The sequence below is a fragment of the Topomyia yanbarensis genome, chromosome 2, assembly GCF_030247195.1.
Source record: "Topomyia yanbarensis strain Yona2022 chromosome 2, ASM3024719v1, whole genome shotgun sequence".
In the NCBI taxonomy this organism is placed as follows: Eukaryota; Metazoa; Arthropoda; class Insecta; order Diptera; family Culicidae; genus Topomyia; species Topomyia yanbarensis.
This window is the reverse complement of record NC_080671.1, coordinates 37,213,365-37,229,947: the sequence shown is the minus strand read 5'-3', so window position 1 is coordinate 37,229,947 and position 16,583 is coordinate 37,213,365. Positions and strand designations below refer to the sequence as shown.

The 16,583-nt window shown below is 40.5% G+C and overlaps 1 protein-coding gene across 2 annotated transcripts; it reads left to right on the top strand.

Annotated features, from left to right (window-relative positions):
• Positions 1 to 250: 250 nt before the first annotated feature.
• Positions 251 to 3,081, top strand: LOC131683012 (angiotensin-converting enzyme-like). Of its 2 annotated transcripts, none has more exons than XM_058964841.1 (10): positions 251 to 399; positions 454 to 805; positions 887 to 1,106; positions 1,171 to 1,314; positions 1,376 to 1,596; positions 1,655 to 1,797; positions 1,855 to 2,206; positions 2,261 to 2,616; positions 2,689 to 2,861; positions 2,919 to 3,081. In XM_058964841.1, exons 2-10 carry the CDS (start codon positions 527 to 529, stop codon positions 2,960 to 2,962), a joined length of 1,932 nt encoding a protein of 643 aa, XP_058820824.1. In that variant the 5' UTR covers positions 251 to 399; positions 454 to 526; the 3' UTR covers positions 2,963 to 3,081. The 2 variants fall into 2 exon arrangements, with proteins under 2 accessions (XP_058820824.1, XP_058820823.1); XM_058964840.1 differs by having other exon boundaries at positions 298 to 399; positions 477 to 805.
• The last annotated feature ends 13,502 nt before the right edge of the window (positions 3,082 to 16,583 follow it).

Genomic DNA, 16,583 nt, shown 5'->3' with positions numbered 1-16,583 from the left:
GAATAATCTTTTCGAAAACACCAAGTGCCTGCGTTGAACATGTGGTTACCCGGCACACACCGTTAAAACCGACAATTTCCCGTACAGTTTGTAAACGGTGAATTCAACTCTCTCTAGTCACCCCTACGAACCACGTACAACACGGTAGGCTTTGAATATCCGTACGAACAAACTCATTAAGTTAGGTATTACTTTCACGTAAAGTTTAATTTCAAGTCATGTCATGTCATCAGAGTGAAGAAAACCATCACAGCACGCGGTTTAGAGCTACTGCTACTACCAATACTAGAAATAAATCAAAACATCAAATTCACCCATTGACCATTGTTTGCATTGCTTTTGAGTTCAGTTCCCAGCCGGCATCCGAGAAGATCACATCCATATAAACCCGCGCATATTGTAAGTAGAAACCGTTATCAGCTGTTGTTGGTCATAAAATTTCCTAACTGATAGTGAGCTACATTTTACGGCCAAAGTTTCTCCGTTGATCACCTATTGGAAGCTATCCAATGACCTACCGACAAGGATGCCACCGTACTACATCTCCATTTTGATCGTGATTCTCACGATTGGCACTCTGCAAGCGGGTGTCGTTCGTCGGTCGTCGCCTTCGCCGTCATCATCAAGCGATTCGCAAACCGACGCTGAACGGAAGGCCAGAGGACTGGTGGAACGATGTGAAAAGCACTACCAGGAGGCAAAAGCTAAACAAACGCATGCTGCCTGGGCCTACGCATCCAATATAACCGAACCGAACCTGATACGAAAGGGACAGGCGGCGACCGAGTTTGCCGCGGTTGCTAAGGTAATGGCGAAACAGCCATTGCTGCTGCTGCAGCTGAATAGAACCAATGACCTATTGTTTTGCTTTGTGCTTTTTGCTCAGTTTGTAGCCCAGGATGTGCGTCAGCATGACTATCAATCGTTCCGGGATGAGGATTTGAAGCGTCGCATCAAGAAACTGGCCAAGCTGGACTATGCCGCCTTGCCGGAGAATCAGTTCAAGGAGTTGTTCGCTGCGGTTGCCAGTATGGAGTCGAACTATGCGAAAGCTAAAATTTGCTCGTACAAGGACGAGTCCAACTGTAATCTGGCCTTGGATCCGGGTAGGGAACGAAAAGTTTAATTCTTGTTTGAGGCTAGTGTTCAATGTGTATCTTATTATTGCAGAAATAACGGAAGTTATGGCCACCAGTCGCGATCCGGAGGAGCTGAGGTACTATTGGGTTAAATGGCACGACAAGGCTGGTAAGCCGGTCAAGGAATCATTCCAAAAGTATGTAGAACTAAACAAGGAGTCAGCTAAGATAAATGGTTTGTTTTCAAGTGTGTGATCTGTTGGTCGTTTATCTGAAATCTTACTTAAATTGTATAGGTTTCAATAACGGAGCGGAAGTGTGGTTAGGAGAATACGACGATCCAACTTTCGAGCAACAGGTGCAGGACGTGATCACCCAAATTCGACCGCTATATGAGCAAATTCACGCTTACGTTCGCTTTAAGTTGCGAGAAAAGTACGGAGCGAGTGTGGTTTCCGCCAAAGGACCAATTCCGATTCATCTACTTGGAAACATGTGGGGACAAACTTGGGATAATGTATTGCTTTTACTTTCTCATTGAAAGAAAACAAACTGACACTCATCTATAATTTCAGATTGTTGACTTCACTACTCCCTTCCCGGAGAAGAAACTTTTAGATGTAACCGACGAAATGATAAAACAAGGTTATACTCCGCTGAAGATGTTCCAGATGGGCGACGATTTCTTTCAATCTTTAAATATGACGAAACTACCACAGTAAGTTATCTCCGTCTAATGGCATTTGTTTGTTCTACAATTATCCTATTGAATCAGAGCATTCTGGGACAAGAGCATCCTGGAGAAACCGACAGACGGACGGGATCTGGTGTGTCATGCCAGCGCCTGGGACTTTTTCGCGAAGGATGACGTTCGTATCAAGCAGTGCACTCGGGTTAACATGCGTGAATTCTTCATAGTTCATCACGAACTCGGTCACATCCAGTACTATCTGCAGTATCAGCATCAACCGGTCGAATACCGACGGGGAGCGAATCCCGGGTTCCACGAAGCCGTGGGCGACGTTCTTTCACTTTCAGTGTCAACGCCGAAACACCTGAAACGGGTCGGATTGCTCAAAGACTACGAAGAGGACGAGCAAGTAAAAATCAACCAGTTCTATCAATCGGTAAAGGATCTTCAGTTGTTAGTTTGATTTTATTTTTAACAAAATACTTCGCAGGGCGTCACAAAATTTGTCTTCCTGCCGTTCGCCTATACCATGGATAAGTACCGCTGGAGCATTTTCCGGGGTGAAATCAAACCAGAAGAATACAACTGCCGCTTCTGGCAGCTACGTAGTCAGTTTTCCGGTGTAGAACCTCCGGTGGTTCGTAGCGAGCAGGACTTTGATCCTCCTGCCAAGTATCATGTGTCGGCTGATGTCGAATATCTGCGCTACTTCGTGTCCTACGTAATCCAATTTCAATTCCATAAGGCTGCCTGCAAACTGGCCGGAGAGTACGTTCCAGGTGCTTCGGAAAAGACACTGAACAATTGTGACATCTATCAAAGCACCGCGGCGGGAAATAAGCTCAAGTAATGAACCCCTTTCGTATAGTATAATTTGTATGCAATCGTTGAAATGATTTGGATACTGTTTTTTTTCAGGGAGATGCTTTCGCTGGGAGCCTCGAAGCCATGGCCGGATGCGATGGAGATCCTGACGGGAGAACGTAAAATGAGTGCCGACGCCATCTTGGAGTACTTCAAACCGCTACATGACTGGTTGAGCCAGGAAAACAAGCGACTTGGAGCCCATGTTGGTTGGACTGATTCCGAAAGTGAGTACAGCTGTCATAAGTTTGGAAAATCTGAACTGTAGTTTTTCCTTTTTCCAGAATGTGCTACGAACAATTTCGATTTTATGCCCAGTAGGAAGTGATTGCAGTTGGATTTTACGAATGAAACTAATTGTTTTGCATCCTGATGATTGAATCATGCTGCAGCTGTTGATGTTCTTTTACTAAAAAAATACATAGCTTTTAAATTAATTGTTGGAAATTGGTCATGGTTTTTTATTCTAGTAGGTAAGGGAAATGGAAAGCAATACCGTTGATTTGGATGGCTTGAGCATCCAGATATTTTAGTTGACCGTAAACCATTTTAGTTGCCTATTCGTGCGGAAGGTTGCCAGTCGTTAAGGTTCAACTAAGAAAGTTTCGAAAACTACATCTTCGAAAACGAAAAAAGTTTTTTACACATTGTTCGTAAAGTATTCATAAAAATCAATCAGTAGTATTCTGACAATGCTTCGAATATAATGATTGATTTTCAAGAGGCTTGTGAAAAAACTAGCGAAAAATTGCATTTTCCGCTCTCAATGATGGCCGCTTTTGAGGCTTTCTTAGTTGAACCATAAACCTTTAATGACAAATCAAAAGTGACTCAGTTAGAAAAAAAAAACTCAATAAGTCATTCTTTTGATTTCTAAAATATTGGGAATATTGGCATCTATTTATCTACCTACTAAAACCAATAAACAGCGTATCTGTTTTTCGGGCACTTGCTGAGTAGTTTGTGTATTGTCGCAGGTTGTTGCCTTTTGAATTAGACATATGTCAAAGGCTTAGTTTACAAATTGCTAGAAAACCTCACCACATCCAAATAAAACTTTACGGAATTAAAAAAAACAAGCATCTTTTTGGTTGAAATTTTTGCCAAATTAACTCTCCGTTTAAGGCATAATCATCCGTCAATTCCCTCTAAGAACGGTTGGTTTCAAAATCGTCCAATGAAGGACGTTCGTTGGACCAATTTGGACAACGTCCAAATAACCGTTCAACGAACGTCCATCGTTGGACCCGTGTTAAACGATTTTGAAACATTTTTTTGGACGTCTCAGTGGGTTGTTTCATGTTATGTGTATAGTTACTATATTCATAGTTAGGCGGAGACACTGAGCGGAACCAATTGAACATGTCAAATGCCGGAGTCAATCGAGCATGACGTCACAAAACATGTTCTTTTTGAATGTATATGGAAAAGGTATTGTGATTATGGTCAAAATTATTTTACTCTTCCCTAGTGTTATCAAGTACAGACTTATCCAGCTGCGTTGGTATTGTGCCGTTTTGACGTTTGAATTGGGAGGAAATCAAACCGCTTCTGGGCTTGAGGGGAGGGCGGTAGTATAAAAATGTAAGATATCATCAGTGTGAGTATTTTTAAAGTCAGATATCTCAATAGAGAAACGAAAAAAAAACAAAAAAAATCTGTAACGCTAAGAGATATTCGCACATGTATGAAATCATATAATCATATCTTCGAATTGTTTTTTTCTATTCGTACATGTAAAGTTCTTACTCACGACGACAATGAAATTATTAAGCTAGAGCTTCAACATTTGCATAGGATGCCAGTGCTTTCTTCTTGAAATAAGAGCTGCCAGTTTTCCGGCTTTTGTGTCCGCCCAACTCTGTTATATAGTAACTCTAGTTATGTGCTGTATTTAAACGTTTCCGACACAGTTGACATAGGATTTGGTAAATTATCGTTACAGTACCGGATTAGATACATTTTTTCTTGTTCTATTCAAGTTTATCACGTCGGAAATAGATCGAACAATAAGTCGCTATGTTGCGACGAAATTATGCCATCTTGTTCACTTGACAGTGGCATGTTTAAGGCAGTACCGGAGCGAAAAAAATCGGATGGCGACCTTGTGCTGGTTAAACTCATTTTTCACAAAAACTATAGCAAATTTCTTCTCCAGAATGACTCATTCCCTAAGTTGGTATATTGTGCAATTTTTGAGATCTTTTCCGCATAGATTGGTTCAGTATAAGTCCCGGCGTGTTGTCGCGAAATTTGAACATCAATAGTCAAAATCCAAAATTCTGATTTTGTATGGCAAAACAGGACAGCGCTGTGTTCCGATCGCCCTAGCTAGTAAACGGTAGCTCAGATCCACACCAAAATGCTTCATTCCCTAATTGAGACATTGGGGAATCCGATAGAGTAAATATCACATCGATATATTGTTCCGAATTCAAGATTTGTTGTCGCGAAATTTTGTAATCAATAGTAAAAATCTCTGCGGACATTGGCAACCATTATTTCAACAGATTTTGTTGCGAGCACCATGCGTGAATTGCGATAAATTGGTCAAAGAAGTAATCAACCAGAGCAGGTCATGCTTTTTACCGCCTATTTTAGTCGTGACAATGCACGTTTATTTTTGATTGTATGCAACTAGTAAAAGGTGGGATATGGCGTCCATTACTGACTTGAGAAACATTGATAAAATAAAGAAACAGAAAACATTTTGGTTTGGCCAATTGTACAGAATTCATTTTGGTGTGCATATTATGTCAGATTTCATGCGTGCTACATTGCGGAGTAACATTGCGCAGTTGTTTATGTCGCATTGTTATGTAGTTGTTGTGCATATGACTATCTTTAGGAGTAATTTCTCGGCATGAACGATAAATAAGAAGTCATTTAGGATATTATCTGCGTTTACATAGAATAGTTTTATGAGTAAGCAAGATTGTTATTGTACTTTATGTTGTACATATCAGTAAATATTAAATAATAGCTGTCATTGCTAAAGACATTCATTCAAGAACTATTTCAAACATTCGAAAGTGATTATGATGAATTTGTTATACTAATACTGCGCGGTGAAATAAGTAAAAATAAAAAGCAAGAACAAAACAAAACTATTTATAATATTATATAGCTATTATCACTACCGTCAATTATTTTGGAATAACCTGAAGTAGCTAGGGAATAATTAGCTGAAGTAGCTAATGTTGAATATTTTTTTAGGGATTTCCAAGAAGTAGAAATGGTAATAGACTGCAAATTTTTTTGACTAGATTTAGAAATTTGTTAAATTTATTGATGCAGTGTGTTGATGACGCATTGCTTCGCAAATTTTTGATAAGGGAAGTTATGAATCGATCTGACAGACAGCAACCCAATTGGCTCTATCGATTACATACCCGCATGCCATACTGACTATTACATTGACTTACGGCAAGAACATCGAGAAAAGCCGGAGGGCTGTGCGTTCATAATGCTTCCAAAGCGGCATGGCAGTAGTAGGTTGGTCGGCCGAAGTACGAATGTTGGTCTTTCGTAATGGTTTTATTTTGTCATTGCAAATCAGACTATTTTTCATCTCTGGTTTCATATACCAATAAGATGATTGTATCCTATTGCCTTTTATTCACCCTACCTATTTGATGACATTTGTTAGAGCAGTTCGGTTCAACGCAGAACAAATTTTCGAATCAAACACGAATAAATATCTTACATTTTTACGCCAGTTTTATTATGGCGTTTTCGTTTCCACCTGGCGATACATAGACATAGATGCAAAAAAGAGATAGACAGATTAACCCTGGTTTGAGTCAGTGTAAGATCGACTACACCGGTGCAGTGCACTGTCAATAACGAAAGTGCCATTAGATTTATACTATGTATACATTTCACCGAAAATATGCTATAAACCATCATCAAACTAAATGGCCGCCGATCGTATCGCTAGCTAATTTTAGATTGCTACTTGTTGCTGTTATTTCAAAACGACAGTTATATTTCTTACACTTATTGAAAACATTAGTCCTTAGTATAACTTATACTAGTCAAAAAGTCTGGGTTTTTTTCCGAACAATGCTCGAATGCATTGCGCATTTCCAGATCTTGTGTCACCACTCCCTGCATTCCTGCTTACACACGCGACCTTCTGGAGACAGTGAGTTCAGGAATGAATGGTAGGAAGCTTCAACACTTCAACGCTTAGATCAAACTCAGTCGAGCACGGAACCAGTAGAGCACCATGGCACACTCTACAGTATCTTTGCCTTTACCCTTTCAAGTGGAGCTCTGACGTGTTTTTTCTTGTTTATTTGACACGGCTCAATGCATTAGCATAACTGAGCCGTGGGTCTTTTATGATTTTTACAATATGTAAAAAATAAAAATTAATTTTCACTAAGGCTATCCATCGGGTCTTGTTCACGCAGCTTGCTGCTGCGTGTTGGGATCTTCTTCCTAGGCGGTGAAACAGCTGCATTGTCTGTCATAACTAGAGTCATTCAGTTCGCTTTTCTCGCGTTTTCGTTCACGTCCATGTCGTCATCGGTACTACATTCAAGTTGCTCACGGTCGGTTTTTCTTATTTGTTATTTGTGCTTATGGGTCTCTGTTGTAGATCGGTCTTCATCGGCATCTGATTCATTTTTGGTAGTGTTGGTTATCGGTTTGGAAGCATCTGGTATAATCGTTGTAATTTCACTGTTCGTAACGGTAGTTGGTTTAGTGGTCCTGGACCATATCGTTGAGTTAGTGTTTGTTAATGCGCGGACCGCAGTCGTTGGTTTACCAACCGGTTGTGGTTTAGCATACGACGACTGTGTACTGGTCTTGGTCGTAGCATATTGACTTTCTTTAGCAGCTTCCAAGCAAGGTTTTCCGTGGTGTAGCGGTTGATCACAGAAGTGGTACGTAGGAATCACCCCTGGGCACGTGACCAATGTTCGCTGATTAAATGTAACACCTTGTGTTTTGCCATAAATGGTCAGATATGAGGGGATAGGTATTGTCGGACGCATTCTCACCACAAGCACTCCGTTGCGGAAACCTGGGCAGAAGTTCCTCCATGTGTCTTCCGAAAAGGATTCCAATTCACCGTATTTTGGCATGTGTTGTTTGATAACAGCAGGATTGGTACGCGGGGCCAAGCCATGCATTTTAACTTCAATATGCGTATGTTGGGATGCTGTATAAAATGTCATTACATTCGACAACGTGCTTCAAGTTGTTCTGCGTAGCAAATGATTCTGCTTGTTTTATGTTTTGGAACGTAATCAGTACCTCATGACGTAGATGATGGAATTACACATCATTGACTTCTGCTATGTTGAGCTTCATGTTCACCTTCAACAATTGCTCTACGTCACGGGTCGCTAGTCTTACCGGACATTTAGAAAAGTCAACAGCAACATAGTTCGGCCGAACTGGGCTATAAACTGGCTTGGCATTGTTACTCATTATTTGATCACGTTTCACACACTAGGTAGTAGATATCGAATTTTCTTTTTGCAACTAGATAATGTAGCGCACGGGTAAAATTTGATTGCCTGTCCTGCTTGTATTGTATTCGTGGAAACTAAAGGAAAAAAACAACGGTGAAGATAAATTAAGGGATGATTGCACTGATGGAGGTAGAAGAATTGCGCGGAAAAATTTGTTGAGCTAAGTTGCTAGAGAACACAAGAGATGCGATCAAGCCCTGGGAAGGCGTTATGTTGGAGGTTGTTGGGCATTATTACATTGGTTATTTCCCGGTAGCATCGACTGGTCAGACTACTGAACAGAAGCGTAGTCCTCAAAACCGTAGAGGTCCTGTTTCAGTACCACTAGTAACTACCCAGAACAATCAACAGATCTACGTTTTGGGAAGAATGCGCCAGCTGAAGGGAGCACCGGTCTTCGCCGAACTAGACTAGACTCCCATGGGTGGCCAATTGCGGACAAACCAGATCTCTGCTCATGGCAAGCTTGCTGCAACGGTGAGGCGTGTATCCTCAACAATCGCATTACGCCTAATGGAAAACTTCACCTTCCTTCCTTTATTCATTGTGCCATTTGACTAGCAGCCTTCCCTGCAAAACCGATAAAGCTCTTCTGCATACGTTGATCCATTTAGCTACCAACTTTGACGGATAATTCCCGGCGGCGTATATACTCTACTCCAATGAAGTTGAAAATTTCTATGGAGACCGATAACAATTTTTATGAGCCTAACTTGGTATCAATCTACTCAGATAGTTCTCGACGACGAATATTCGACTTTGTGTTGTTCATTCGTCTATGTTTTCACTCCTCGTTCATATGTCCTTGTTGGTTGAAGTTACTATTGCTGTTCGTTTCGGCATTTTCGCTGGAGTTTCGATAGTATGAGTGTCACTATTCTACACAAAAAAAATGTTCCCGAAATCGCGAATGATGTACTTTCATTCTGGAACAATCACGTTTTTACGTTACGAAAACAGGATCATGAACAAAAATCATGTATTTTATAATATTGTTCAATTTATTTTCAGTAATGCATAACGCCTTTATTAGTGGAAATATTTGTTTTTATATTGTAAACTGCAGTCATGGTTTTCTGTACATGAACTAGTTCACAACTTTATTAACATTATTCGTAAACCAAAGGATGACTCGTGATTGTATTCATGGATTTAGGAACATGATTCGGAGTCCAACTATTATTCATGAATACTTACATTCCTCGTGAACATTTATCAGTCCTAATTTATTAGTCATGATACAATATCCGTGCTCGTGAAATAGTCCATAAAATATTATTCATGGATTAGTGCATTAGTTCATGATTCCTAGCGTATTAGTCACGCCTCACCATTCATGATCATGAAATAGTTCACATAATCATAAAATATTAATGAATTAGTGAACTGGCTCATGATTTATAGTACGTGATTCACGATCTATCTTGTGTGCTTATTTTGTTTAGAAAATATTCCTAATAATTTTCAATTTCATGCAACTTTGCACATGCTCATGGAATTTTCACGTGAACTGTTTCACAAAATTTGGATTATTGTTCATGGAATAATTTTTGTTCTAAGAGCTTTTTCGTGAAATATGATATACTTGTCTCCAGTTACAGCGACCAGTAATAAGTACGAGCAGCAGATATAAGAAAACTGCTAGAACCTCGTTATTCATTTAATAAGGTTTGGTGTGATGTCCGAAAGAAAGCGAAAACTGAAACTGAGCCACAAATCGTGTTCGTGGTAAAGTGTACAAAACAATATGCAGTGAATCAGTCATGATGTTCATAGTGTTCAATTTCTCCGCGTAAAAAATCCGATAATAGCAATTAAACAGGGGCGGCGAAAAACTTTACGCCCGAGTGGGTAGAAAGCATAAAGTGAGGGGCCATTAGTAATGATTTTTCCCTTTTCGCAATGCACACGCTTACATTCGATTCACATTAAATCACGTTCGTTTATGCAAATGGAATTGTGGTACATCGATGTTTTCAAACGTGTGTAGTGCGAGATACATGCGTTGCGCATCTAAATTTTTTGAAATGGTTCAAAATTTCGAGTGGGTAATAACCCACTCGGTTATTTTCGGTATGGGTAGTACTACCCATACTACCCACGGTTTCCGCCGGCCCTGCAATTAAATAACATATGACGATAAGGCGAAAAGAAATTGCGAATATCATGATACACCACATTCGTACGATGACTTTCGGAACGAGCATTCGATCTTTCCAGTCCGTGCGGTGTAAAGCGATAAAAAGTGGTGCTAATCTGCTTTTATGGTTATCTTGTGTATTCTTTGCCTCTTCGAGGTTTTGAACTTTTTTCTTCTTTTGTGTGTGCGCGTTAACCGCCAGTCGACCAGAAGAGCATTTGCAGTATTTCGTTTCTTGTGAGCTGCCTGGATACTAAAATCCAAGATATGTGCCGCTATTAATTCACATTCCCATTTCTTGGTTCAACTACTAACGTACACTGGGCAAATAGCTTCCCCTGACAATGGTGAGGTGAGATGGATGCTGAATCGTGATCTTCTTCCGGGCCAAAGACTTCAGCCTTGCTTCAGCCAGTGAAGACTTTTATCGGGTGACCTTCGTGGGTCTGCCCCCCCCCCCCTAACTACCTCCTCTTTACTAAGGTTCGTCTACCTTTTCGCCTCTTTGTGCCGCGGGTCATGAACTGTACTGTTTGCAAACAATTGGGACACACAGCATTCCATTTTAACAAAAAGGCTTGTTGTGGGAAATGCTATGGGAATCATGTAGATGATTCCTGTAGAAGAGATGTCGAAAAGTGTCTCTAATGTGGGGGAAATTCACTTGATCTCCCGACATATTCCACGTACAAACAGTGCGACGTGAATCCCTTCAGGGCAGGCATTGCATTTATCGCTCATATGAGTAAATGCGCCCGGATAGTTTGCTACTGCGACAATAAAAACTCACATTTTCACACGAAAAGTTATTGGCACTCACACAACTCCGGATAAATACAACGTGTTATTTCTCCGGATAAATAAAACAGCCGGAGAATGAGTGAATGATCACGGTATCCTTTCTGCGTTCGCTGCTTTGCTGTCGTTATTCCAAAACACGAAAAAACAAGTCCATCATACTTCTTTGTCGCTTTTCTTTGTAATTTAGTGTATTTTTTGAAGTTTTAATTGATTTCCACGAAATTAAAATTTTATCACCTTCTCCGGTGAGAAGGAAAAAGTCAAATAAATTTTATCCGGAAAATCATTCTCACGCTATTTATGGAGACGGAGAATTTTGCGACTCATCTTATCTCGGAAAAGTTGGACATCGGATAAGCTTCTTCTCGCGTGAGTGAGATAGAATTACAATGCCTGCTTCAGGGACGCTCTAAGGTTAATATGACCAGTGATACTATTTATGAATACAAGTGATGGGAGTTTGTGAAAACAGGTAAATTGGTATCCATGTCGGTAGTATTTGATTCATTTTGAATTATGGTCACTTCACTCCAAGCTTCAGAAGCTGATAGGAGTAAACAATTAGAACAAATACTTATTCCGTGGTTATAAATGACCAAGATCTAATAGATTGACAACGTTGATCACTGTTATCAATTCAGGAAAGAAGAATCTTGATTAATATTATTTGTTCAGGAACGTTAACGTGATTTTAACATTACCATAACACTAGAAGTTCATCATTGAGGAGAGTTGCAACAAGGTGTTTCAACTCTCCTAGGTCAAGAAGTAAGGCTTGACCCACAATTTACAATTTATACCTTGCAAAGATAGAAAGAAACGTATACAATTCATAAATGTTAACTCTTAGACTATATAATAGTGATATTTTCATGATCGAACATTACTTAATATCTTAATAAAACAACGAAAACTTACTTTTGCTAATTTTTTGTAGTGTGTTTACCGTAAATACTCAACCACTTATTTAACGTAGTTGGCTTGTATTGGAGGGTTTATGGGTACGATATAAACAAAACAAATGCATTATTGTTTTACCCCTAACGGTACTGTTTCGCTAGTAATGGGAACTGTTTCAACTCTCCTCTGTTTCAAATCTCCTCGGCTTCCCCTATATGATAACTATCGGCCAAACTATACGTTGGAAACCCAAGCTCATTAAGTTTCTCCAACAAGCAATCGGCGACAAGGTTCCATAGAAGTAGTGACAGTACACCACTTTGAGGACATTCGTAGACACTCAGTTTCCTTATCTCTACTTGTCTTAACGATGAGCACAGATTTAGGTTGCTAAGCATTGCGTGTATCCAGTTCGTGATATATGAAGGTACTCCATGACCTCGGGCTGCTTCTGAAATGGATTCGAAAGATACGATCAAAAGCACCTTCAATATCGAGAAAAACTCCTAAACTTGATTACCTTTGTGAAAAAGCTTTTTCAATGTTGTAGACAATATTGTGTAACAGGGTGGTAGTAGACTTTCCCCGCTGAAATGCATGTTGCATTGCATGCAACGCCCAAGCTAACATCTCGAATATAGTGGTCGAATAAACGCTCCACTGATTTGAGAAGGAAGGAGGTCAGACTGATCGGTCTACAACTCTTTGCCTCCTCATACGTGAAGCGGCCACCTTTGGGAATGAATTTGACAGGTATTTCCCGCCACGCTAATGGAATGTATCCTGTTGTAAGACTATAAGTAAGAATCTTTTTCAAAATATGCTTGAAGCGTTCATATGCTGTTTTCAATCTCCCGTTTGGTAGATTCGGTTGTCACGGTTGGTTGTCGAGCAAATACCCAAGAATCAGAACTACCTGAAAAGAACTCAGAGGCAGTCGTCAGTGATGGCTCTGTACAGCGTGGAAAGTGTGTGTGTCAAAAAACAGCTGAGTACTACATCTTTGTCAGACAAGTATTCACCATTAGCAGTTCTAATCGAACTGACATCAAAGTCTTTCGATTTCGAAAGTATCTTATTTATGTTACTATGAGTGAGCTTGTTTTATCCACGACCTCATCCAAGTCACTTGGAGATAACGACGGTTTGAGCTCGTTCGGTACGAGCCAGTTTACCAACTCATGCGTAATACCGTCAGAGCAGACAGGTACATCTAACACTTCTTCTCTGACAGCTCGTGCAAAGGTTTGGCGGTTTCATGCATTAAGTATGTGCAGTTTTGTGCTACTTAAGTATTCCATTAATTCGGTGCATCTCAAGTTGATATCTGAGCTGTCCCAAATTATGTGGTGGGTGATTATGAAAGGAAACCCATTTCTGCCACAATATGATACAACCCTTATATGATACAACCCTTTTGAAATTATCAGTAGGCGATGGTTCATTATCCGGCAAATATGCCGAACAATAGACGTATTTCTTTTTTATGTTGTCAACAGTCGTATTTACCGTGACACCAAAAATTTGCAAAGAAAAAAACGTCGACTGTGTCAGAGATTCGCTTAACACAGCAAGGGTAAGACCTACGACACTCTGTGCGCGACTGGCATATTTTAGTACTGCCAGCCATTCAGTCCTCGGCACGGAGAAACAGCTTGACTTGACGACTCTTGTTTTCAGTCTCCTCTTACGACATGGGAACAGGAACCCAGTGGCTGGCTTAATTCTCGATACTGGACATGACTGGAGGAAAGTGGAGGTCCGCGCCATAAAAAAAAACCAGGAAAACCAGCCTCCAACCACAACTCGTATCGACCGATTTCTACTGTCCAGCATCCGAAAGTTGTTCGAGAAAATGATCTTACTCCGCCTTGACAATTGGGAAGCAAATGGCTTACTATCAGATACACAATTTGGCTTCCGCAAAGGCAAAGGGACGAATGATTGTCTTGCGTTGCTCTCAACGGAAATTCATATGGCCTATGCTAGCAAAGAGCAGATGGCATCAGTTTTTTTTTTCATTCAAATCGTTTATTTGATAAGGCACGTTGCGTTAGCTTAAAGGTGCCATTTTTTTTTGTTTTACATTTTAATTGCTTAAAACTAGGGGATTACATATTGATTTTTTTTAAATGAAACTAATGCGATTTTATAGCTATCTTATATATCTACACAAGGGGATAATATTATTTTCGTAAGGGGTCATTTAGTTTTTGTGGCAATATGGTTTGACATTTTTATCAGTGAGATTATTGGAGCAAATAATGTTTAACTAAGGGGGACAATTTTTTACGACTATCTTAAAAGTAGGAATAACTAGAGGGCATGATTGAATTTTGTAAAGATTCGTAATTATAGTTATTTTTGTGGGTAGTAGAGTTGGGTATTTTCAACGAGATTATATAATATAATAGTTAAAACTAGAAGAGACAAGAAGAGCTAAATGCTTCGTGATGATATAGGGGGGGCGGGGGGGGGGGGGGGTAGGGGTGTTACTTCTGGGTATAAGAGTCAGGGGAGGGAGGGTAGACAAAGATGGCAGGGAGAGAAAATTATTTCAGTTTCAGGCATCGTGAGATCAACGGATGGATTACAAACTCGGGTGGCCTTCATCAGGGGAATCATGTACTGGGACGCCGGGTGGACCTCCTCAAGATGGCAGGGGTTTTTCCAGACGATTTCGTAGTACGGCTCAGATGTGGATCAGCTACATTTCGAGTTAAGCGTGTTATGTTCGTGCCGTAGGTTCCGTGTTTGTTGGCTCATTCGATACAGATGCTTTGATACAGGTGGAAGAGAGTTCTGAGAATGATAAGGAAAATATGAAGGGGTAGTTAGACTTGTATGTTGATGGTTTTGAGGAACGTGTATATAAGGGACATATAGAGGACATCGCGGCTTGCCAGCACGTCTCGAACCGGGACGTTGGTTGGTCTTCCTTGGGCCCGCAGGGTATCCATTGGCCGAGACCTGGCGGAACTGTACTCGGTGCACGCCCAGACAATGTGCTCGATGTCGTGATAGCCGTCGCCACAAGCGCAGATACCACTATCCACGAGCCCAATACGCCGGAGATGTGCATCCAGCGTGTAATGGTTTGCCATAAGTCGGGACATCACACGAATGAAGTCACGACCCACATCCATCCCCTTGAACCAAGGTTTCGTCGATACCTTAGGGATTATCGAATGTAGCCACCTTCCCAGCTCCCCACTGCTCCACGAAGTTTGCCAACTTTCGAGGGTTCTCTGATGAGTAATACTGAAAAATTCGTTGAAGCAAATTGGTCTTTCGTAAACGTCTCCTTCTAAGGCACCCACCTTAGCTAAGGAGTCCGCCTTCTCATTGCCCGGAATGGAGCAATGAGAAGGGACCCATACCAAGGTAATCTGGAAAGAGTTGTCAGATAAAGCACTCAGTAGCTCCCGTATTTTCCCCAAAAAATACGAGGAGTGCTTTCCATGTTTCATCGAGCGAATAGCGTCAATGGAACTGAGGCTATCCGAAACGATGAAGTAATGGCCTGCGGGTAATGTTTCAATGACTCCAAGGGTATACTGAATGGCAGCTAGTTCTGCGGCGTAAACTGAAGCAGGGTGTGGCGTCAGTTTTCTTGGATATTATGGGACTTTTGATTCAATTTCTTTCATGATTTTTTTTCTGAGAAGCTGCACCATCATGGTCCTTAATCGATTTTAAACAACTTTTTGCCAAACTTGTCTCTAATAAACTCATGCATTTTCCGCATGGTCCCGAATTAGTTGCATGGCTCTTTCACAGGGCTCATGTCTAAGCTCCCTACTCTGCAACTTTTACGTGAATGACATTCACGAATGTCTTGCCGATTACTACATGCTTAGGCATCTTGCAGATGACGGCGTGGTCTCTATACAGGTCCCTAAGCTGTCGATTTGGAAGGACTATTGCAAGATATCTTGGACAATTTGTCAATTTGTTTAGAAGTAGAAAAAAAATCGTTCTCATTTACGCTGTTTTTTATAGTTTTGATTTTTATTTTTTATAGTTTTTCAAAACAATGGTTCGTAGGTATAATTTGCGTACAGTAACTGCTGTAACAGTAAGGGTGCGTGTTACTAATGTATTACTGGCCAGAAATATTTTTTTCATTGCAATTTCCGCTCCATTTCTTGGTATTTTCCAAAACCCGATTTTTCATCCTTCACTCTTCCAAATAATTGCACTTTTTCAGAAATATCGAAATAGTAATTTTTGTGAAAAAAATCAAAACCAGAAAATTTAACTTTTTTTGTTCAATCTAATTTATGTATCATTGATTCAATAAATTCCGATTGATTCAATAAATCTCGTACATGACTGCACCCGTAGTTGAGTGGTCAGCGTGACCGCCACTCATTCCATTTGGCCTGGGTTCAATTCCAGCCTATGTCGTTGAGATTTTTCTGAGGTGCAAATATCTGTGGTCACGTCTTCCTTCGGAAGGGAAGTAAAGCCGTTGGTCCCCGGACCATGAAATTGGTGGATCGATGTCTAGTACAGGTAGTGGAATCACTTCTCTGACGTCGGTAGAGAAGAAGTAGATCCACCGTCTACACTCTTACTAACAAAAATATCCTCCCGTGATACTTGTGGAGTGCGCA